The sequence below is a fragment of the Alosa sapidissima genome, chromosome 3 (genome assembly GCF_018492685.1).
Source record: "Alosa sapidissima isolate fAloSap1 chromosome 3, fAloSap1.pri, whole genome shotgun sequence".
Lineage (NCBI taxonomy): Eukaryota > Metazoa > Chordata > Actinopteri > Clupeiformes > Clupeidae > Alosa > Alosa sapidissima.
In genome coordinates this window covers 10,436,327-10,459,081 of record NC_055959.1, presented here as the reverse complement: position 1 = coordinate 10,459,081, position 22,755 = coordinate 10,436,327, and the positions used below count along the sequence as shown (strand labels likewise).

The window sequence follows — 22,755 nt, the reverse complement described above, 5'->3', positions numbered from 1 at the left end:
GCAGTCATCCTTGTTGCTTGCACACCTTTTCCTACCACACTTTTCCCTTCCAGACAACTTTCCAAGAATATGCTTTGAGCACTATTACAAAGCTGAAGCGCTTGATAGAGCTATACCCATGAGCCTTCTTTTCTTTGATTGTCTAACCCAGTGTTTTTCAACCACTGTGCCGGGGCACACTAGTGTGTCGTTAGAGATCATCAGGTGTGCTGCAGAAAATTACCCAAATGTCTTTCACTGGTCCAGAAAAGCAACTGTTGCATCAAATAATTTATAACCACATGCTCTCATTGATTGTATGTTTGCACTATTTGTGGTATGCAGGCATTGTACAACGGGGGCCCCATATCCTGTATTCACAGAATCCTCACATATCCAGTTCATAACAACAATTAAATTAGATAGTCACCTACAAATGAAACAGAGGGCGCTTGTTTTATTGAGCAGGTCTTGCATAGAAGCCATAATAAGGCCATATCTGTGTATTATTTGAAATTTTAGGCTATGGTATGTTTATTTTTTCTTCACACAGGATGTTAGTGTGCCATGGGACATTTTAAGTGTCAAAAGTGTGCCGTGGCACAAAAAAGGTTGAAAAACACTAGTCTAACCCTCTGTAAAGCGCCATGAGACATGTGTAATGTTTTGGCGTTAGAAGTTCAATTAAATTGAAATTGATCAGCTGGAGACTTCGCTCACTGTCATGCACAACGGACAGACTGAGGAAGTAATTTGTCCCCAGGGCCATTGAACTGTTAAATGATTCACTAAAGGAAGAGTCTGTCTGCCTCTCCACCTTCTCCAAGACTGACTGTCCACTGGCCTACTGTTTTTACTGCTGAACTGTTTACAGGCTATATTAGCACATATATAAACATACATAAACATACATAAAGGATTGTGGCCGTACTTAATACTTGACCAATGGCTGTAACCCTAATACTTCAACCTATTCTTGCACTGATATAGTTTTTTTTTTTTTTTATATTACTTTGTCTACATTATTCTCTTATATGTCCATATTTATTTTATGCTGGTCTCTAGACTTTATTCTTGCACTGTTGCACAGTTGGACTTAGTTATTTGCACACTCACTCTCATAGAGCGCCTTACCATGCATACAGAATGCAGGCTCAGTCCCTGCCCTAGCTTTCAAGTTTTGCCCCTTTCAAACAGACAGTAAAAGATAGAGTCAACGCCCGTCTACGGACTTATCCCTTATTAGACATTCTCTGATAGAGGTTTCAAACATAGACAGTAAAAGGTTTCAAACCGGGCGGGCGCCTAGCTAATCACATGACCGGGATGGGCCTTGATCACGTGATCCACCGTGTGATGAGCAGGCATTCTCTGAGCAGACTGAGATGTAACCTTTCACCCGTGGAGGGAGTTCCTTCACAGCTGGGAATTTAAAGCACTGTGAAAGAAACGTTTAACTACAAACTGTAAGTTTATTCAAATAAGTTGCCCTTTCGCCCTCAGAGGGTTGACAACAGTATTTGTTAAATTGACTAGCTTACATTAGCCATAGCCCTTTCAGATGGTCTTTTGTTAGGCTGTTGTGATGGGATGGGTCTCTTCTGTAGCTAGCTTTGTCGTTAGCTAGCTAACAGCTAACCTTAGCGGGTAAACATCTATTTTTTGCGCAATTCTTTTTTTTTTTAATTGGGTGTTTAAAACATCATTTAGCGGTGGTATTCGGGATAGGAAGGCTTCATGTGATGTTTGGCTATGAGTAACGTTTGTTTTGCTCGTTAGCCGGTTGGAACATAGTTGCACATAATGCACATGAATGCATTGCGTCCCTGGTAAGCTAACCCCGTGTATTGCGGCTAGAATATGATTGTTGTGCAGTCTACCCACGCACATTTGCTATATCAGATGTGAATTTTCGTGGTTCCTAGACTACAAACTCGTCTGTGAAGATTATTTTAGGGGATTTACCTCAGCTTGAATGCATCATGAACTAGCTTACCTTGTACTCAAATGACGTTACCAACACCAATTACATGTTAGTATGCATTTCCCATCTGAATGTTTCCAGTTCATTCCACCGATAAAACAGCTCGTCACCGACGCATCGTGTTATAAAAATCGTACGAAAAAATATTGATGTACTTGATGGGATGTTATTCATCTCTAGCCTGGGGTAACCCAGAGGAACCTTCCCATTCTCAATGTCAATCAGTTTGGTGTTAGCCAGGCTAAATCAGTCATCTCTATAATGCTGAATTGCAATGCTCTCAACAAGAAAATCTTGATATCCTAGTCGTAAGGTAAAATTATGTGCTTTTGCTTTTATGTGAATTACAGGCTTCCGCCCTGGGATGCAATGGAGGAGTTGGGGGGTAAGTTGCCCCAAATGTCAGGTGCAGCATGAATGACTGAGCCCTGTTCTTCTAGCACTTTCAACTCTAGTCTACCCCATTTGCCTCACGTTGGCTGTGCCCATGGCATCCAGTTATCCTCCTCCATTGGAGGGTTCTGTGGAGGTAAAGGAGGGCTTCTTGTGTCCGCTATGCCTGAAGGACCTGCAGTCCTTTTACCAGCTGCAGGACCACTATGAGGAGGAGCACTCGGGAGAGGAGCGGCATGTACGTGGTCAGATAAAAAGTAAGTGACCACACTGACCTTATTTACTCCCCACATATGCTCACTATCTCACACATACCGTATGTAACACTTGCCGCTCTGTACATTAATGAGTTTCTTTAGACATCACTGCTTTCACTGTCTTGGTATTTCAATATGTATTCTACAGGAGTGTCAGCATGTCTGACGTTTTTTTTTAAACCATGGTCATTTACTCCAAAGTGAAGAGTGCATACATTGGTTTCACTGACGGCAAGTGGTTGAGCTTTCAGCTGTCCCTGTATCTTAACAGGTCTGGTGCAGAAGGCCAAGAAAGCCAAAGACAAGCTGCTTAAGCGGGATGGAGAGGAGAGGAATGAGACCAGCTATGAATCTTTTTATTACGGGGGAGTGGACCCATACATGTGGGAACCACAGGAGCTTGGTGAGTCTCCAGGCAGTTTTCCCACAGCTGGGGAAATTATGACAAATGGAAATAATGATTGTGGAAAATGAAATGATCTGGGCAGAGGCCCTAAATATGATCCTGTAACTCAGCAGGCAGAGCAAGCTAAAGGCTTGTGTTTGAGTACTGACTGTATATCAGGAAAATGTAAACCTTAAATGTTAAACATTTAGTTTCAGATATGTAATAATGTCATGATGAACAAACAGGTCTTTTTTTACGTTGTTTACATCCTTGATGCAGCGTATCATGACAAACTTGGTTCAGAGTATGACTTAATACTATCCTATATAATATATTTTGGCTTTCAGGAGCTACCAGGAGCCATGTAGACTTTTTCAAAAAACACAGAGCTGAAAGGATTGACCACTATGTGGTTGAAGTTAATAAACGCATCATCCGACTAGAGAAGGTAAAGGAAACAAAAAAAGTGGATGGCTTGACTTGTTAGTCATTCTGAAACACTGTCTGAGACATATTTGTTTTTTATTTTTTCAGCTAACATCTTTTGACAGGACCAATATGGATGCAGGAAAAATCAGAGGTGGGGTAACAATTATCCTGAAAAAAAAATGCATCGTCATAGACAAATTTTTACTAAGAACTCTATGAATGTTGTTAATTAGTTAGTGTAAACCATTTCACCCACTTAACTGTATACTATTGTCTACACTGCACTATATGCCTTATACTGTTTATGCACCACCTGCCTATACTGTGTATCGCATTGCACTTTTCTGCTTTTTTGCACTTCTCGACAAAATTTTGTTGTCTCTGTACTTGTATTCTGCACAATGACTATGAAGTTGAATCTAATCAAATTAAAGGGACACCAGGCAACGTTTTCGTATTAATTTATCATCTTCATAAGTCGGTATAGGCAAAGTCCTTTTAGGCAAGTCCCTCCACTCGGCGGCCATATAGCAACGCTTTTTGGGCACTCATCGGGCATCCTCTTCGGCAAAAATGCGCGATTGGCTCAATGTATTCGCATCACACCACATGATTGGCTCAATGTATTCACATGTCAACGTTTTGCCGAGGAAGGGGTGTGATATGTGTAGACAAAGGCCATATTGGCGTTACAAACTAACCCCATGCATTTCTATGGAGGATTTTTTGAGTGCTGTGTCTCCTCATTAGAAAGTCTCTGGTATAGGTTAAATGACTCATTACAGGGCAAATGAAGACTCTCTCGTCCGCCCCTACTGCCTGTAGGAAGAATATCCCACTTGCAAGTTCAGTGTATCGTACCCGCCGACCTTCAGTCTCACAAAGTCTCAGAGGTCGCGAGAAGCAGGATCAGTTTACATCCTGCATCCACAGCACAGAGGCAGGCTAACGAAACGCTAGCGATTGTTCCAAACGTGTGTGTATAATGGCAGAGCCGGCGAAGAAGCAACGAAAACCCTTGACTGAAGATGCAAAGAAAAGGAAAAGAGGTTCAGACCGAGCAAGGGCTCGCACACGTACAGACGCTAGGGGGAGTTTCATTTCATAGAGAAAAAGCATCAGGCTTGCCTGGTGTCCCTTTTAATAGGTTCTTTTGTCTGAAATATGCCTTATCCTCTTGTATAGTGAGTCTTTTCATAGTAAGGAAACAACACTGTAGAGATCAATATAATCATAGTATGTATTGTATCAGTGCAATTAGAATTGCAACTGAAACACTTGTATATGGTGCTGCACTATGGCCACACATTGGTGGCATCTTGGAGGTTCTTACATGCATGTGCATCTATGTTTGCTCCTCAGCACTTGAGAAATCTGTGGTGTCTTGGGTAAATGACTCGGATGTGCCCTTTTGCCCGGACTGTGGGGGCAAGTTCAACATCAGGAACCGCCGTCACCATTGCCGCCTGTGCGGTTCCATCATGTGCAGGAAGTGCATGGAATTTGTCACATTGCCATTAGCCTGTAAGCACTTGAATATTCTACACTCTGGTCAGTGTGAAAAGCATAGGCCCTCACCATTAGCCTGTAAGCACTTGAATATTCTACACTCTGGTCAGTGTGAAAAGCATAGGCCCTCACCATTAGCCTGTAAGCACTTGAATATTCTACACTCTGGTCAGTGTGAAAAGCATAGGCCCTCACCATTAGCCTGTAAGCACTTGAATATTCTACACTCTGGTCAGTGTGAAAAGCATAGGCCCTCACCATTAGCCTGTAAGCACTTGAATATTCTACACTCTATGGTCAGTGTGAAAAGCATAGGCCCTCATCATTAGCCACTTGGATATGACGGGACCAGCAAGCTAGAATTACACGGACGGAAGAACTCCAACATATGTCTCATATGTTTGTTTTTTTAATTATATATATATATATATATATAGACAAACTGACCAGCGGCACTCGCGAGGCCCTGAGTGCCCCAGCAGGCAGCCCTGGGCAGAAGGAGTCGTCTGGCTCTGGGGTCGCAGTGGTCCCATCCCTCTCCCGGCGCGGCAGCATCAGCAGCCTGAGTTCGGTCAGCTCCGTACTGGAGGAGCGGGACGACGACCGCATCCGCTGCTGCCACCACTGCATGGACACGCTGCTCAAGCGCCAGGAGAAGCTGGAGGAGAAGGACCACGTGCCCGACATCGTCAAACTCTATGAAGTACGTGCCCTGGGAATGCATGACATTTATCCTCGCACACATCAGCTTTATCATGAAAATCTAAATACCATCCCTGCCTTCGCCCACTACTGAACATCTTGTCTTCTTATGTAGACAGCTTAAAGTCCTCATCAGTCTCAAGTAAGATAGCATTTCTTAAGACCTTTTGAAATGCTTCCATTCCACCCACATATATTTCGAAAAGAACCTTTTTTCTGCTCTGAATGTTGATTCCTAACCTCTATGGCTTTGTCTTGATTTGTTGTGTCTATGTAGAAACTGAGGCTTTGCATGGACAAGGTCAATGAGAAGGCTCCCGAATACATCCGCATGGCCGAGTCCTTAAAGTGAGGCCCCTACCCAATATAATGGGAATCATGAAAATAATCTTGATGGCACACATTACATGCATAAATTGACCAAAATACATAAGTGGGCAATTGAATAATTAAGACACCCCCTCATACTTTATGTAATGTAGTGTTTTCTGTAGACGGTGTTGTTTGTGACGTGTTTTGTTCTGTGCCTACAGTGCAGGAGAGACAATCTATAACCTGGACACAGCAGGTGGCCTCAGGATGGAGGTGCAGAAGTACTACGAGCTCATCGATGCTCTCAGGTGACCACTGTGCTTCCTCCACTACACGCTTGTGCTTCTTTCGAGTGCTACCCCACAGTGTACTAATACTGCTCTGCTCCCTTTGTGTGGAACAGTAAAAGGATTATGACACTTGGAGTAAAGGAGGAACCTCAACCTCATCCGAAGACTCTTCAGCTACAGAGGATGGTGCGCTACAGTGCCACGCTGTTTGTTCAGGTTAGTTACACATGAACATGCAGAGAAACGTGAGAGATTCACGCTTCTCTCTTTCTTCTTTTCCCTGCCTTTTAGAGAGATTTATGTAGCGTGTCTCTCTCCAGCAGAGTTCCAGAAGTTGGTGTGGTCTTGGTAACTGTCCTCACCCAACTGAGGGTAGCCATTGCCTGACAGGATGTTTTTAAGTTGATTAGTATAGTTTGAAGTCGCATAATGTAGCCTCTTTGGTCTTATTTTATTGCTTTATTGCTCACTCTCACACAAACATGAAAACGAAGTTAGATAGATGGATGGATAGAGTAGCATATAGACATCACACACAACATGCACTTACAGCAGAAATGGTAAGTATAAACATATAACCAAACTCCACTGTACAATAGAGACAGTAGGAGATAAGAAAAACTAACAAAACTAAATACTAAATATACTATATAAATTAAATGTAAAAAATCCAGTGTGCTTGAGGGTGATCAAGCATGAGACACTTGTAGTGACGGGGCCTGTAGTTCTGTGTGCATGGTGAGGTGCTCAAGAGAGTGAGTGTCATGGTGAGGGTGCAAAAGTAGTCCTGTAGTTCTGTGTGTATGGTAAGGTGCTCAAGAGAGTGAGTGTCATGGTGAAGGTGCAAAAAGTAGTGCAACAGTGCAATAATAAGGTCTAGAGACCAGCATAAATAATATGGACAAATAGGAGAGAGATATGAGAGAAGTTTACTGTTTGATTCATGTATTGTTTTTCAGGAGAAGCTTCTGGGTCTCATGTCTCTGCCCACTAAGGATAAGTATGAAGAGCTGAAAGAAAAGCGAAGAGAGGAACAGGAAAGGAGACTGCAGCAGGAGAGACAGGTTGAGAAACACCCCATCATATACACGCACACGCACACACACACAAATTGCAAGCAGGCCCTGTGCCTGCTAATAGTTTAACTCGCTCATCCAGAATGACTCATGCCTCAATTCTCCATTCCACACAGGCTGCTCTTGAGAATCAGAAGCGTCGGTCGGAGTTAGACAGGACTCGTCCAGCCCCCAACACCAACGGAGAGGCCCCCGCCTCTGCGCGCTCTCCCCGCATGACCAAGGCGGTCGGCTGGCTGCCCTCGTCGGACGCGCTGCACACGCGCCAGCTGGACGACCCACTGCTGCAGCAGATCGACAACATCCAGAGCTTCCTGCGACAGGCGCGCGCAGCCGGCCGCGCGGACGAGGCCACCGTGTTGGAGGAGAACCTGCGGCAGCTGCAGGACGAGTACGACCTCCAGCAGACCAGCCGCGCCATCGAGCTCTCCAAGAAGCTGGCCGAGGAGGAGAGCCTGCAGCAGGAGCAGCTGGAGCGCCTGGAGTGGAAGGAGAGGGCACACGGGGTGTGGAGGGACACCGAGGGATACGGAGAGGAGCAGACAACGGCAGAGGAGGAGGTGAGGAAGAAGGAGAAGGAGGAGGAGGAAGAAGAGAAGGAGGAAGATGAGGAGGACAAGCGCTACACCCTGGCCAGACTAAGCACTTCGCCGCCTAGAGCAACAACCATCAAGAGCTTCCCGCCCCTGGGCGAGTCTCCCCCGACCACATCCGAACAGCCCCCGTCACTCAACCCCTTTGACGAGGAAGACTCCACCCCGGTGGAAGAGGACGATTCCAACCCCTTCGCTGAGGACATCCAGAGAGAACAGAAGGCAGCCACGGCCAATGGGAAAAAGGAGTACAACCCCTTTGAGGAGGAAGAGGAGGGCGTGGTGGATGAAGGAGCTGAGACCACGCGGGAAAGTCCAGCGGGTAGAAACCCCTTTGAAGAAGATGCGGACGGTGATGCAAGGAACCCGTTTAATGAGGGGACGGCTGGCACGCCACCTGGAGCGTCCAAAAATCCTTTTGATGACGACGAGGATGATGCGTCGGTGGCGTGCGAAATCATAGAGGAGGAGCTGTTACGGCAGCAGATTGACAACATCCGCGCCTACATTTTTGACGCCAAACAGAATGGACGCGCAGACGAGGTGGAGCTGCTGTCTGAGAACCTGCGGGAGCTGCAGCGCACACTGCAAGAACAAAAGAGGAAAGCACGCTAAACAACCCCCCCCCCCCCCTTTTCTTTTTTCCTCTCACTTTTCTCGATCCCTCTCCCGTCACTCCATCCGTCCTGCTTTTCTGTCTCACAAGCAGTATTTTGCAGTATTTCTTCATTTGTCTCCCAACAGCAGGACCGTTTGATGTGCGTTCACTTGTGTCCTGTTTCTCTCTCTCTCTCTCCAGGACATCCTTGGATGGGGAGAACTCATACATACATACATACATACATACATACATACATACATACACATACCCACACACACACTAGAGCTAAACTGATGGATAGGACTTTCAGGTTTTATATTGAGTTCAACCTAAGTTAACTGAAACTGAATGTGGAGAGGCCTGATCTCCCACGGCTATCCCCAAATCAAGTCTCATTCTGCTTCATTGCGGCAGACTCGAGTACCAGAAGGCTCTTCCTGAGATACCAGAAGGCAAAATGGACAGTCCAAACTGTGAGAAGGTATTTATGTGGAACTGCAGTCAGCCGACAACTTGAATAACAATCCTTTTACTGCTTCACTGTCCGTCAACTCTGTGGCTACCAGGGTCCCTCCATTAATAGCCTTGAGGGGTAAATATATTTTATATATGCACTCTCCCCACCAATGAAAATAAGATAACTTGTATGAGAATCTAGCTCTACTTGGTAGTAACGTGATTTCTGCTACACCAACCTTAAATTGCACCATATCCTTTAAGTCATAGCCTTAATACAGATGGTTCAACTTCCAGGTTGGTCAGTGTTACAGTTGAACTCTGCCAGCACCTGAGGATTTTTCAGATCAGCACTCGGGGCAGCCCTTGACCCCCTGGCTTTGAGACTCCGTTGCAACAATTTGCCATAAAGCACTTTTTAAACGCTGAAGGTCAGTTCAGTTTGCATTATCTTTCCCCCCAAAAAAGACAGGAATTTTTTTACCAAAGTAATGTTTTGGTACTTCCTGTGCAATTCAGTCATATGTACAGTGCATAGGGTATGTACTTTGTGAACAAATGAGTGTGTATTGTTACAGACTAGTTCACAAAATGAAATCTAAGATTAAAAGTGAAATGTGTAACTGATGATGAGGCACTCCTAGCATTCATATGGTTCTCATGAGTTCCTGCCATGCATCACTAGTCATACGCTAACATGCACTAACATGCCTGTACCTGAACCTACACAATATATGTCATGATCCTCACTGACCTACACTTGCAGTCCACTGGGGTTGACATTTAGCCTTCTTCCACAAAGGAGCCAAGAACCACTCTTAACACAATGCAAGTGCTTATTCGCCCACAGGGATAGCCATATCATGCAGACACTACACCAGTCCAGTGCTAAGTATTATCATGTATACTGTCGGATTAAAGTTTGCTCTAATTTACAGATTTTACTTAAGAACAATGTTAAAGTTGACATTTTGTCTCAAGCTGGAATAGTATTGTCTTTTGTCACCAGTGTACATTGTACAGCGTTGCTTGGTGCAACTTTGGGAGTCAGCACTTTCATGGGGCACTTGTATAACTGGTGCACTTGTATAACTGGTGCACTGAGTGACTAATTTAGTAGCTTTTGGACAATGTTGCCTGCTCTCCTGTGTTGATGTCAGGAGTATGTTGTAACTCTGCACTAATAAAATTACATGTGAAGAAATGCCTACCATGTAGTTTTAAGTCTTATTGAAGTAATTAAACTAGCATTATGCATCGGTTTTAGCTTGGAAGTAATCAGAAGGTGAAAAAACTGACAAAAAAGGTTAAATATGTTCACTATTTATTTTACAAAATACACAAATACAATATTACAGGGCCAGGATTTCATTCTTCATACATTTATACATCTCATTCACTCTTCTCAGTCTTGTGAATTAGCTGCCATCTGTGCCCGGTATTTGCCGGTCATCTCTTTGGGCAGAGGTACCAGGCCGGGGTGAGGCACCTGGCCCTCCACCTCACTTATACACTCCTTCAAACAGTACTTCTTTGGGCCAAAATTAGCTGGGTTGGCAGACTCTTGTCGAGCTTCAGCCTGCAGAACCGCACTGAAATGGCACAAGATTGACAAGATACTCAGTGTCTGCATATTTCATATGAAACTCACAATTTACTACAGACTAGCCAACTACCCATGTATCTACAGAGACATTACCCCAGTTAGTCTGTCAATAGCTGTAGCCAATAATATATTTGCTGTTGTGGACCAAACAATATACTATACAGTCGGGCAAGTGGTGAAAGACTACACGTAGAAACCCACTCTTAAACATTAATACAAAAAGAATACAGATTTCATTCCCTATTGATGCATGTTTAATGTTCAGAAGAATTCTGAAGAATGTTCTTGTACAGAAACTTCTTTTACACTTAATTGAAATACCGAGTGAAATTTATAGAGCAAAGCAAACATGCCCAATTTACTTATAACATTCAGCAAATATTGGTTTGAGTTGATGAAAAAATAATTAGTTACATACTCTGATTTTCCAAGAATCTTCCTGACATGCTGGGTAATATCTTTATAGTCTTTTCCTTCCACGTCCACCAGCACCTGTTCCCCATCATCTGCTCAAAACAATTACCAAATCAAAAATCAACATGTTGACAAACTATAAGGCATTGTGTGGTAAGAAGTAAGTAAGTAAATAAAACCTTAAAATCTTAAGACCCTAAATAACCTTTTTAGATGATACCATCATATTCCATCATCATGTCCATCGTCTAAAAGCACTATCTGGCTGGGAAATATGATTCTTACCCAAGTAAAATTTCAGGAAGGGCGACGGCGTCATATTCTTGAACATCACAACTTGCAACCATGGGTTTTTATATTGTATCTGGGGCACGTTGAAAAACACGAACTTTCTATAAAGTAGAATGCAAATGAATTACATACTTTAACCAAGCATAGTGCATTAAGTTAGTACAACTTTCGCTTCATTATTATTAAAAAGTTATAGATTTGCGTCCACCGGTTCTCAGTTCCAAATCAGTGATTTCCACGCGTTGTCCTACTCTGGTAACCACTCAAAAGTCAAATGATTTGCTGTGTTTACACCATAGACTGTAAAAAATACAGTGCTGATCTGCCGTATCACCAATATCACAAAGTCGGATGAAATTATGAAAAGAGTATGAAAAAATGCCCGGACGTAAATCTATAACGTTACAAATATTACAACAGTTGAATTTGTTATGGAACACAAATCCAATGCACGCTGCAGCAGACAGCAAGGGTAACGTTAGCGCAGGCATCCCTTGATTAGATGACAGTAACTTTAACATTGACGGGACTTGAGATGGGACTGGCAGGGGAACGAATGTGATAACTTGGTGCTTAACAGTGGCATTAATGAAACTTTCAAATCTGTTTCTCGAGTGTAGGCTATGTGAACGCTGATAGCCGTAGACAGCAACTGACCTTGCTCCATCGCTGAGTTCTCCATGCGTGTTGTAATTCACCGTCATAATCTTGACGGCATTTTTAAAGACGATGTCACCCTTTTGAAGATACTGTAAGGTTCTCCGAATCGGAAACCTGCCTTTCATAGGCATATTTGCAAGTCTGTTAACGACGTTAATATCACCCTTATCATCAAAGCCGTGTATATTTCGGATGCTTTCAGAGACGGGCTCTGATGCTTTTGACTTTTACCATAGAATTTCTGCTACTTCCGTTTCTTTATAATGCAGTGGTAACTTACTTTGCAAACAGCTAGCGACCTCCAGCGAGTTGGAGGTTCGCTGTTTTCTAACCTGCTCGAACATTCGCCCTGAACACATTTCTCAATCGAATCTCTTTTTAAATCTCGTTTGATTGCTCTCATTCCGAACGCCAAAAGTCACACTCCACTTTTTAATCGCTGAATTTATCCACTCCTCTCACACAGACAGGGGATGGCTGAAAATATTTTTAAACACGCCCTCTTGCGTTCTTGAGATCTGGTACTATTTGTCCCATCGGAATCACCGTACCGTACAGTTCGGCGGGAGCACTTCTGTTTGGATACTGTAGCACATTTAAGGTAATAACTACTTTCAAAAAATATTTCTCTTCTTTATTTTTATGAAACCAGCTAAACAATGTGTAAGGTTAACCATATTCCAACATTTGCGTTAACTGACAAATGGCTGAAGTTTTGTTTCAATTGGCACCAACACATGAGCTGCTGGTCAAATGTTGTATCTGATTATGTTTGCTCGTGCATTGTGTGTTGTTGACATACATGATTGCAGTATATAATTGATTAAATTGGAAACAGATGTGTTTCTCTTCCTGTGCTCCTCTTTGGGCTTGGGCTAGGCTTAAGTAGAGGTGATATGTAACGTTTACGTTATACGTTAGCCAACTTAACGTAGTTAACAGTTAGCCTACAGTCTGGTTGGTAACTTGCTGTTTACTTTACTGGCATGTGAAACGCAGATAATGGTGACGTTAACGCCGAGCTTTGCATGTTTGTTAAACTGCACGACATGTTAAAGGTAAACTGCGTCTATGAAATACCTCGCTGATCAAAAGTGATCTCAATGTGCTAGCTACAGGTGGAGTGTTTCGCTATGTGCTCTCTTGCCTTGTTTCCACCACCTCTTGCTGACGGAGAAGTGACACTGTACGAGGCCAACAATGAGCTGGTGTCTGGGTCCTCTCCAAGCAGTTATCCAAAGCAGGTGAGTTCAAATATGGCAATAATGGTAATATCTAGTATCCGCAGCATCGTTTGCCATTTGTTGACACATTCTCTGTTTGACAGATGTGGGATCCACCGAGCTTGAACTTCCCACGTGAATCTCTAAAGCCCCACAGTCGTCCCGAGAGCAGCTGTAAAACAGCCTTTCTTGACCACCGAGACACACTCTGGATGAGGAGTGCCGGGGCCTGGTATGTATAGAACATTTTGCAATCCTCTGTCACGCTTTCATCTTGGCTCTTTATTTCAGTGTGGTATTTGTCCAACAGGCGTGATGCTGGGCTGGCAGGACTACTGGATGAAATCACCAATAGTGCAGAGGAGGGTACGTGTTTCTGTTTCTGCTGTCCATAGCTCTGAAATATGGTGCACAAATAACACAGTTTTTGTATTCAAGGTTATCTAATGTTTCAGCTGTTTCGACTTGTGTTTTGAACAGTCCCCAAGTGGTTGAGTATGAGCTCGGGGTGTGTGCTGGCTCTGCTTCGCTATATATCCTCATTTCATGGCTCACTATTCCCACATCTTACTGTAAGTAGCTTTCAACTTTTATCACACCCTACCCCCATCCCACATGTATGTAGTGTATGCCCTATAATGTCAGACATAGTATTAATAACCATGCAATTCTACAGCTGAGCAGTGAGGACATGGTGGCAGAGTTTTCACAAGTGCTGGACTGGTAAGTGTGAGTTTCAGTTTGGTGCCATTTAGAATGGCTTGATAAGAATAACATATTAAAGTACATCATTCCTCAACACTGAGTTCTTTGTGTGTGTGTAGTAGTAGTAGTAGTAGTAGTAGTAGTAGTAGTAGTAATAGTGTAGTAGTAATAGTGTTATACTGTGTTCTTGTTGCATAATCATTATCCTGAGCCTTGTGCTTCCTTGTTACAGGTCAGATTGCACAGTGCGGGCCTTTGCCTGGCACCCTCACACTGACAAGTTTGCTGTGGCCCTGCTTGATGATTCCATCCGGATCCACAACTCCAAAAGGTACTAGATCTCAGAGAGACAAATTCCAGTACACATTGTGTGAAACAGTCCTAGTAGAGAAAAATTGTGCGTTCCGTTTGTACCTGCTTGTGACAACCGGTAACTTGTGAAATTACGTAACTTCCTTGTTGTAACAACTCGCCGTGAACTGGGGGTCCTTTGTTTTGAGGAGTTTGGGGTGGGGGGGTGGGGCGTGCAGTCACAAATTAAGACATAAATAGTAAGTCTGAATATGAGTATGACACTTTATTTTATAAGACTGGTTTAGTAGACTATGGTGCAGATTGTAAAACTGCTTGACTCTTTGCCCCCTCATAATGAGACATACTAATCCCATTGTCTTTCTTTCCATGTCTCTCAATCCCCCCCCCCCCCCCCCCTGCCTCCATCCCTCTCTATCCCTCTCTCAGTGCGACAGCTCCCACTCTGAAGCACAGGCTGCAGCGGAGTGTGGCCGCCCTCCAGTGGAAGCCTCTCTGCGCTTCGGCATTGGCAGTAGCCTGCCACACCTGTTTGCTGGTCTGGCATGTAGACCCCACCTCCCTTTCCACACGGTGGGCAGTCACACCTACGTTACAACACGACTTAAGTACACATACACATATGCACACCCTATCTGTGAATCTCCCCTTATCTTACAGCAGTTCTCTCTCCCTGGTAGGCCATCGTCAGGGTGTGCACAAGTGTTGTCCCACCCTGGTCACTCTCCAGTCACATCGATTGCCTGGGCTCCCTCTGGCTCTCTCCTTGTGTCTGCCTCCCCAGTGGACACAGCCATGCTGGTACGGATACAGTTCTGTTCATATATTTCGACCCCAGATTGTACACATTGTGCACGCAATATTTTAACAGGAAAATGTACCGGGTGTACGTACTAGCTACTGATGATATCTAAACACACACACACACACACACACACACACACACACACACACCACAGACTTTCATCTAGAGATTGATTTGATATGCAAATCAATGGTATTTCCTCTTTCACTGACACTAACATAAGTCCATTCAGTGAGGAATTAATGGTTTTATTCCTTCATTCATGTTTCGTAAACACATAACGGTACCTCCATTTGCTATTTCTAATATGTATGTTTGTTTGTGTATGCATGTACCATGTGTACCATGGTGAATGGTTAGGTGTGGGATGTTGCAGCGGAGAGTTGTGTTCCATTGCAGCGAGTGGGAGGGGGAGGTGTGACTTTCCTGTCCTGGGCACCGGATGGTGGCAGAGTGTTGGCAGCCACTCCCTCTGCCCTCTTCAGGTAAAGCCTCTGCCAGAATCACTCCATGTCCCCTAAGTGCCCTTCAGATATATGGCATGTGTTATCAGGTAACTGTGTGTTTCTTCCCATAGGGTTTGGGAGACAAGGATGTGGACGTGTGAGAGATGGCCATGCTTAAAAGGCCGTTGTCAGGTGAATTTTATTAACATACACACATGCCATAGCTGTGTGATGGAGTGGTCTTTCACATATAGATCAGGATCTAAATATGTAAGAATGTAAATTCAGTTTAAGACGCGTTTATAACAAAAGTCTATGAAATATACTCGGTTTGAAGAGAAAGTGTACTGTTCTGTGCTGGTGACTTTTTTTTTTTTTTTTTTTTTTTTTGAGCAATTCTGAAGATAGAATTATATTTGCACTCTTACAATTGTGTTGTATAAATGTAAAACCTTTCTCTAGACAATAAAAAAAGGTTTTATGAAAATGTTTTTTTTATGACAAATTGTATAAATCAGTCAATAAATAATTTCCCTCTCTCCGACAGTCTGGCTGTTGGAGTCCTGATGGCTCTCGTTTGTTGTTCAGCGTTCAGGGCGAGATGGTTATCTATGCACTCACCTTTACTGACTCACCAGGTATGCATCTCCCTTTCAAGTACACTATGGATACTTTTATCTCTTCCACAACCTTTGAAGGTTAGAAGGTTGTGGTCAAGGAACAGCCACTCGGGATTATGTGTATGTGTGAATATGCTATTGCAGGAGGACCTAAAGCTGCAGCGGTTGTAGCTGATCTGTCTGAGACTACCTTTAACAGTCCAGACGGGGATATTATGTAAGTGTGGGTGCACAATAAGATGGCAGAGGAGACAATAAATATGAGTCTGAGTGTGTAAAAGAAAGGGTCTTGACTTAAAGTGATGTATGCTTTTGGATTGGCAGAGTTGGAGGAGAAGTGCAGTCACTTGCGTGGGATCCAAGAGGAGAGAGGCTCGCTGTGCTCCTGAAAGGTATCCCTCTCTAGAACACCTGGTTGACAGCTTCTCTAACAAAGCCAAATGTAATGTTGGTACATTATGTCAAGGGTACAGTTTGGGGACCACTTTTTTGTAGGTGAAATTTGCTGCCAAGGAGACTGGCTGTTCTAAACCCCACCCATACCTTGACTAGCCCTATCAGTTCTTGATCTTTTTAAATCAGTAGTGTGAGGTCTTCATTGACAAGACCTTGTCTTGGTTCAGAAATGTTAAACTTGCTTCCTTTCACAACTATGCTAGAGTTCCCCATCAGATTAAGTGGTGATTAATTATTATTTGGGTTTGGTTTAAGCTGTGATCTCTGGTTTACAGGGCATAAAAAGACAGAGGGGCGTCCAGCTGTGATAGCCGTTTTTAGGACCCGTACCAGCCCAGTGTTCGAGCTTCTGCCATGGTGGGTCAGCCCATTTCACACCTTACCCCATCCTCTTCCTAATGATGTCTTTTACAATATATAAAACTTTTCACACATTACTAACTGGAGAATCATAATTTCATGTTGGTTGACTTAAGATATATATGCTTTGTTACATTTCAGTGGGTTTGTACATGGAGAAGCAGGGGCTGAACCCAGACATATGCAATTCCACCCTCACTTTCAGCATGGGGCACTGCTGACAGTGGTAAGTAGTTTGATATGAGGTTTGAGTCAGCATGCTCACCTACAGTGAGATCAGCATCCTTCTGTGAGGTGACTGCATGACTGAATGTGGCTCTTTTTTTCAGTGCTGGTCCAGTGGAAAAATCTCCCATTTGCCCTTCTACTTTGTGAGTGCAGGAGCTGCTCAACCCAGCCCACTGCCTCATCTCATAGGTCAGAGTGCCGACTACAGCTCGCATCAGCTCTACACTGAACAGTGCTCTTAAAAAACACACACACACACACAGCTGCCTCTGGACCTGCAATTATTTGTTTTGAAATAAATGTTACAAAGGATTTATCATTTCTTTGCTGTTCTTGAGAAATTCACATTTTAAGACATACAACCACTGGTGTTTATTGGACAACATACTTTACTGTGAAAGACCTTTTGTTTAGTGCAGAATATACCTTCATTGGCAAAAAACAATCCCATTGCTAAATAAGGGGGATAACAAAATTAAAATGCAGAGAATAAATGGGTGCACAGATATATAAATCTTTAAGACATTAGAGCTTAGCCTGGTTTCACCCACACAAAACCAGAGCACTCAGATGGGGATATATGTTAAACATACAGATGATGTTGCACAAGCAACCTTTAGGACTTGGGGAATGACACACTCGGATACAGAGAAATCTTTTTTCAAAGTCCAATGTTTATCCCCAAAACAAGACCAGCAACAAAAGATCAAAAAAGTTTAATGATTATCCAAACAGGTGTGTCCTTTGGATCATTAAAACATACAAATATACACATGCCACTCACCCTCCTTGTTTTATATCGAAAATATACAGCATGTATGTGTATACTAAACTGTTCTTCCATCTAGATGACAATGCTTATATTTGTCATTTTCACATCATCCTTAATTATAAACCATTATGTACTTTCTGTTTTTGTTTTTGTTTTGCCTTCAACAATAGTTTGGAGATGAGTTATGAAACCTTTCCCAAGCAAGTTAGCATGCAGCTGGTGAATGGAGGATCGAGAGCTTTCTCGGAAACTTTCTGAACTGATCATATCAATAGCTTTTCCTCTTTCAAGAAAGTATGCCTTCAATAAGTAAATAATATGTATAGTATTATTAGCAGTTGGGATAAATAAAAAGTCAGTTTCTGGAGGTGCTTGAAAGGTGGAGGAAGGGGGAGGAAGTAAACAAAATCCCAAAGCAAGCATGCCAACTCATCTCACACCCTTCTGCATTAACAGACAGACACACACACACACACACACACACACACACACACACACTCACTCACACTCATCAAATCAATCTGTCTTGACACACCACTGTCCACTCTTAAACAGCCCAATGAGTTTATACAGTGTATATAGTCTAAGAACATGTCCTCTGAGAGAAGAACAAAGAATTAAGGATCTTCCACAAGTATCAAATCAAGGCTCCGTCAACTGGGGGGTAGATGTAAATATATATATATTCAAAACATCCTATTTTACCTTGTACCTATTCTAAAGCAACACATACAAACTGAATCAACACACAACTCATTTCAAAATATTGATATCCTTCTAGTCCCCCTTGGGTTACTTTGTACTTAGGATAACTAAATTATTTTGAAAGGACATTTTGAGCACTTTTAGCCCAAAGATGCACTACCCATGTTTTGGCCGACATAAATGTGCTCGTTGTGGCCTGCTGAGGTAGCACTGGGCATAGGTTAGGATTTGGATCTGTTGATGTAGCGTAGTGTGAACTTTGTGAGAGTGTCCGATTCCTTTAGATCCCCTGTATGAAGAAAGCAAAACGTCCCATTTTCTCTTCCCCTTAAGTGACTGGGGTTACATTGCCTCCATTGCCCAAGCCTTGAGATCTTCCATATCATCATCATCCTCCTCTTCTTTTTTCTTGGCTAGAATAGGAAGACAGGAAAGATCATTAGAGCAGTTGACAAAGTATCCAAAAGGGATTGGGATTCTCCCTTGAAGGAACCAGTTTTATTTTACTCTCAGATATATATCAACCTTGAAGTACCCGTTTTAACCATACCTAGAGTTTTTACATCAGACCATGGAGGAAAAACGTGCACAAAAACATTTCTTGCATACAGATTACATAACTCACTAAAGGTTTCAACAAAGACACTTTACAATGTATGTCTTTGCTGCACAACGCTCTAAAAAGGACCTCTGGATTCTTCTCTGGGAACACGTACAACCCCTTAAAAGTCCAAAATCTGACCTGGTTTGGATGGGAGAGAAGTTGAAGGCACACTTGGTAATGGGACATCTTCCGTCCCACCAATTTCCAGAAGGTTTTTGTCTAGTTCCTCCTGCTCCAACTCTTCCAGTTCAGCCAGCAGCTCGTCCTAAATAGATTAGATAAACATTACTAATAAGTAATATACACTTTAAATGGCTTTTTCTTCCCAACAGAGCAAAAAAAAAAAAACATCTCTTCATTACTACAACCAGACACTTAGATGGAGTGCCATCCATTTGTACCACTCTCCTTTCAAGGTTTTTCTAAAAATGAACATCAGTATAGCATCTCAAGATACTGCATCTCTTCTACGGTAGTCTCCACACTGCAAGTGACCAGTCCTACAAACACTTACCTCATCGAAGTCTTCACCAAAACCAACAGGTCTGGAAATAGCGTCTGAGATCTCTTGTGCAAGTTCCTGCTGTTCCGTGATATCCTGCATCAAATCATCCACTTTGTCTATGTCCCTGTAACCCCATGAAATTGATACATGGTTGAGTAAAATATAACAATCAAGAACCACAATAACCTGAAAGAACACGCCAATTTTATTAATGGACTTACATGTTTTCGTGTGCGGCCTTCATAGCCTTTGCTGCGAATCCCATATTCTTGAGCACCTCGGTGTTGGTGTTGGCGTTCTCCAGTGCCTCCCGTTGAAACTCGATGGTGGACAGAGTTCCATCGATCTGTGCCAGCTGCTTCTCATAGCGTTTCTTCCTCTTCAGCGCCTGTAAAGCAGCTGTTTTGAGAGTACATAGGTTAGTTCACAAACATGTGGGTAATGAACATAAGTTAACTGGTTACTTAGCTACTACAGTCATGGAACACCACACCCTATGTGTTATTACGTCAAACGTCCACAAATATGTCATGTGAGGGGATGCCCGATTTTCGCAAATGGCACACTCCAGAAAAGACCATGTCATTACCTTTACAATGCATTTGAGATGACGGAACAGGATAACATTACTTGTTGGCTAACCACCACTAGCATGACAACTTCAGCCATAACGTTATAGCGTGTTGTGAGAGAACACAGCTGAATGTCAACTTGGAGTCCTGTGGTTACAATGCTACCATAAACTACCATTAACGTTAGCTAGCTGTTGAGATCCCACTGACGTTAGCCAGTTCATTGGATTAAACTAATACATGTTTGTGGTAGGAGACCCCCTCACTCCCCAGCTCCACCATAACGGGATATAACACCGTATGTTTCGAAACAATCCTTTGACAATACTCAAGCTAACGCTTTATAAGTATCCATATTTATCGTTAGCCTGCCAACTAGCTAGCTAGCTTGCTATCTGACATGAAGTTTCACAAGGCGTTTCAAGTGAATTGGCTAACATCAAACTGATATTTTCCATTATTTTAAAAGTAGCACTGTGATACAATGTTTTAGATTCCATCATCAATACTCACAACGGATATACAAAATCTAACTTGCCTCGTTTGTTTTTCGTGCCGTTCTTTTTAGCAGTGACAAGTTCCTGTTCAATCTTTTTCTCTAAGAACTCCTGTTTTTTGGTCAACATCTCCTCTGTCTCGCGAAGTCGTTGGATGGCATCTTGTGGACTCGGTCCTTTTCCTCCTTTATTCCCTCCGCCAAACAACTTTCCAAACACAGACATGTTGAATAAAAAGGAAAAAATCGAAACCTTTCCTCTAAACAGCTAGCTAAACGCCACTGAGTATGACTAGCTACGTCTTCGTCTGCCTTGTTGATGTTCTATTTCCGCGTTTAGGCCTGGTGACGTAATTTTCCACTGTGGTGCTTTATCGCCACCAGCAGGAGGAAGTGAAGAACTGGTTTGGGCCATGTTCCTACGCTGGCATGGAGTTACTACAGAGTCATTGGCATTGAAAAAATAACAATGGCGTTGATAAAAAAACAAACAAAAAAACAAGAACTAAATCATGGATGGTTGACATCAAAACATTTGTACTAGATCAACTTTGATGCTTTTAAAAATTCTTCTCATTACCTTTTTTTAATGACAATCTTTTCTTTGCGCTGACCCACTTGTCAGCATGACGTTTTTGTCAGCATAGGCTCACCTTATCTCATAACAAAGGCTAACATTAAAATTATTTGGCTAAGGGTTCCGTTGGTAAAGAGGGGCAAAATACTACATCATGTCAAGTCATGTTCATGCTCAAGGCAACTAAAACCTTTAAAAAGACATTAAGAGTGAAAGTTAGAAAAGTTGATGTAGCTCTCAATGTAGGTAGAGGGGAAACAATTTAAGAAACAGGCAACAAAGTTGTTCTGTTATTTTGTCTTATGTTAAAGTTGTCCTATAATTGTTTGCATAAAATAACTTGAAATTATGCATTACATTCTAGTAGAGCATCCTCTTGTTATAATAATTATATTACTTGATAGGGAAATTAGTCCACGGCCATCTCTGATCACCAATGAGTATTTTGGCACTTAGTTCAATGTGCATATTTAAGGGCACTGCCAAGATTGTGTATTAGTGGCGTGCCCGACCGATTGTGGTGGGCCACATGGGCTAAAAATGCCCGGACCAATTTTTTTGTTCTAGTCCAGCAGTGCCTTTGTCTAAATGTATTCCAGGGGATCTGGTTCCATGCTAAAGGAAACAACATGGTCTACAGTACTACATGTAGACTACAATACGTATATCTATAATGGTGCCAAAAATGGATTTTATCTAAATTATTGTGGCCATATATAATTTTTCTCCCCTTTTTGCCTTTGTAGTTTAACATTCTAATTTATTGTAATACAGTTTTAGAATTATAGAGTTCTAGGTTGCCAAGGTGCCAAGATTTTGATGTTCTTTTTCTGTTTGTGACTATGGTAAGCAGCATAGATATATCTATGATATATCTATGGTAAGCAGCCTTGAGTCCACTGGGAGCAATGGTTCTCTTCTCTCTGAGAAAATTGGTTCATTTAGACAAAAAGAGTGTGTGAAATAACTAGTCCAAAACTGTTTGGATGTACACATAACACATACAGTAGGCCTACTGTAATTTTAAGTCAACTAAATCTGCTGTGGTCAATAACAGTACGCCTATGGCAGGTTTGCTGTTTAATGGAAAATGTATGTAAGTAGGCCTAAGTTATATTTTATCACATAGGCCTGTAATTCTATCAACTAAATCTGCTGTGGTCAATAATATAACTAATCCAGAATGCTGCAGCTCGCCTGGTCTTCAATCAGCCAAAGAGGACACATGTAACTCCTCTCCTAGTTACTATCCATTGGCTCCCTATAGTAGCCAGAATTAAATTTAAATCTCTCACTTTGGCCTATAGGACACTGACTGGATCTGTTCCTTGTTATTTTAATTCAATGAACAAGACGTACATCCCCAACCGCCCACTGCGGTCTGAAGAGTGTCTGTTGTGTCGACCAGTCATAAACACTAGGTCAAATT

General features: G+C 42.5%; 4 protein-coding genes across 6 annotated transcripts; 2 read left to right on the top strand and 2 right to left on the bottom strand.

The window, feature by feature from the left end:
- Positions 1-1,309: 1,309 nt before the first annotated feature.
- On the top strand, positions 1,310-10,177 carry LOC121705122 (rabenosyn-5). 2 transcript variants are annotated; one of them, XR_006030716.1, is made up of 13 exons: positions 1,310-1,445; positions 2,314-2,613; positions 2,885-3,016; positions 3,349-3,449; positions 3,536-3,581; positions 4,793-4,954; positions 5,377-5,642; positions 5,919-5,989; positions 6,175-6,261; positions 6,357-6,459; positions 7,203-7,307; positions 7,436-9,105; positions 9,267-10,177. XR_006030716.1 is itself a non-coding variant. In XM_042085914.1 (12 exons), the coding sequence occupies exons 2-12, from the start codon at positions 2,451-2,453 to the stop codon at positions 8,525-8,527; spliced, it is 2,328 nt and encodes a 775-aa protein (XP_041941848.1). In that variant the 5' UTR covers positions 1,310-1,445; positions 2,314-2,450; the 3' UTR covers positions 8,528-10,177. The 2 variants fall into 2 exon arrangements, 1 of the variants encoding a protein (XP_041941848.1); XM_042085914.1 differs by having other exon boundaries at positions 7,436-10,177.
- A 104-nt stretch (positions 10,178-10,281) lies between these two features.
- Positions 10,282-12,183, bottom strand: mrps25 (mitochondrial ribosomal protein S25). Its single transcript, XM_042085984.1, has 4 exons — positions 11,938-12,183; positions 11,275-11,381; positions 10,994-11,081; positions 10,282-10,561 (listed from the first exon to the last, which is right to left on the bottom strand). Exons 1-4 carry the CDS (start codon positions 12,069-12,071, stop codon positions 10,375-10,377), a joined length of 516 nt encoding a protein of 171 aa, XP_041941918.1. The 5' UTR covers positions 12,072-12,183; the 3' UTR covers positions 10,282-10,374.
- An 80-nt stretch (positions 12,184-12,263) lies between these two features.
- On the top strand, positions 12,264-17,412 carry aaas (achalasia, adrenocortical insufficiency, alacrimia). Of its 2 annotated transcripts, none has more exons than XM_042085936.1 (17): positions 12,264-12,541; positions 13,059-13,184; positions 13,268-13,395; positions 13,474-13,529; positions 13,644-13,735; positions 13,840-13,886; positions 14,101-14,199; positions 14,610-14,753; positions 14,861-14,981; positions 15,346-15,470; positions 15,563-15,623; positions 15,979-16,069; positions 16,196-16,268; positions 16,376-16,443; positions 16,783-16,864; positions 17,009-17,093; positions 17,197-17,412. In XM_042085936.1, exons 2-17 carry the CDS (start codon positions 13,074-13,076, stop codon positions 17,335-17,337), a joined length of 1,524 nt encoding a protein of 507 aa, XP_041941870.1. In that variant the 5' UTR covers positions 12,264-12,541; positions 13,059-13,073; the 3' UTR covers positions 17,338-17,412. The 2 variants fall into 2 exon arrangements, with proteins under 2 accessions (XP_041941870.1, XP_041941869.1); XM_042085935.1 differs by having other exon boundaries at positions 13,053-13,184.
- A 337-nt stretch (positions 17,413-17,749) lies between these two features.
- On the bottom strand, positions 17,750-21,082 carry LOC121705164 (charged multivesicular body protein 4b). The gene is made up of 5 exons (XM_042085981.1): positions 20,792-21,082; positions 19,903-20,080; positions 19,691-19,805; positions 19,315-19,441; positions 17,750-18,985 (listed from the first exon to the last, which is right to left on the bottom strand). Exons 1-5 carry the CDS (start codon positions 20,973-20,975, stop codon positions 18,915-18,917), a joined length of 675 nt encoding a protein of 224 aa, XP_041941915.1. The 5' UTR covers positions 20,976-21,082; the 3' UTR covers positions 17,750-18,914.
- Between the last annotated feature and the right edge of the window lie 1,673 nt (positions 21,083-22,755).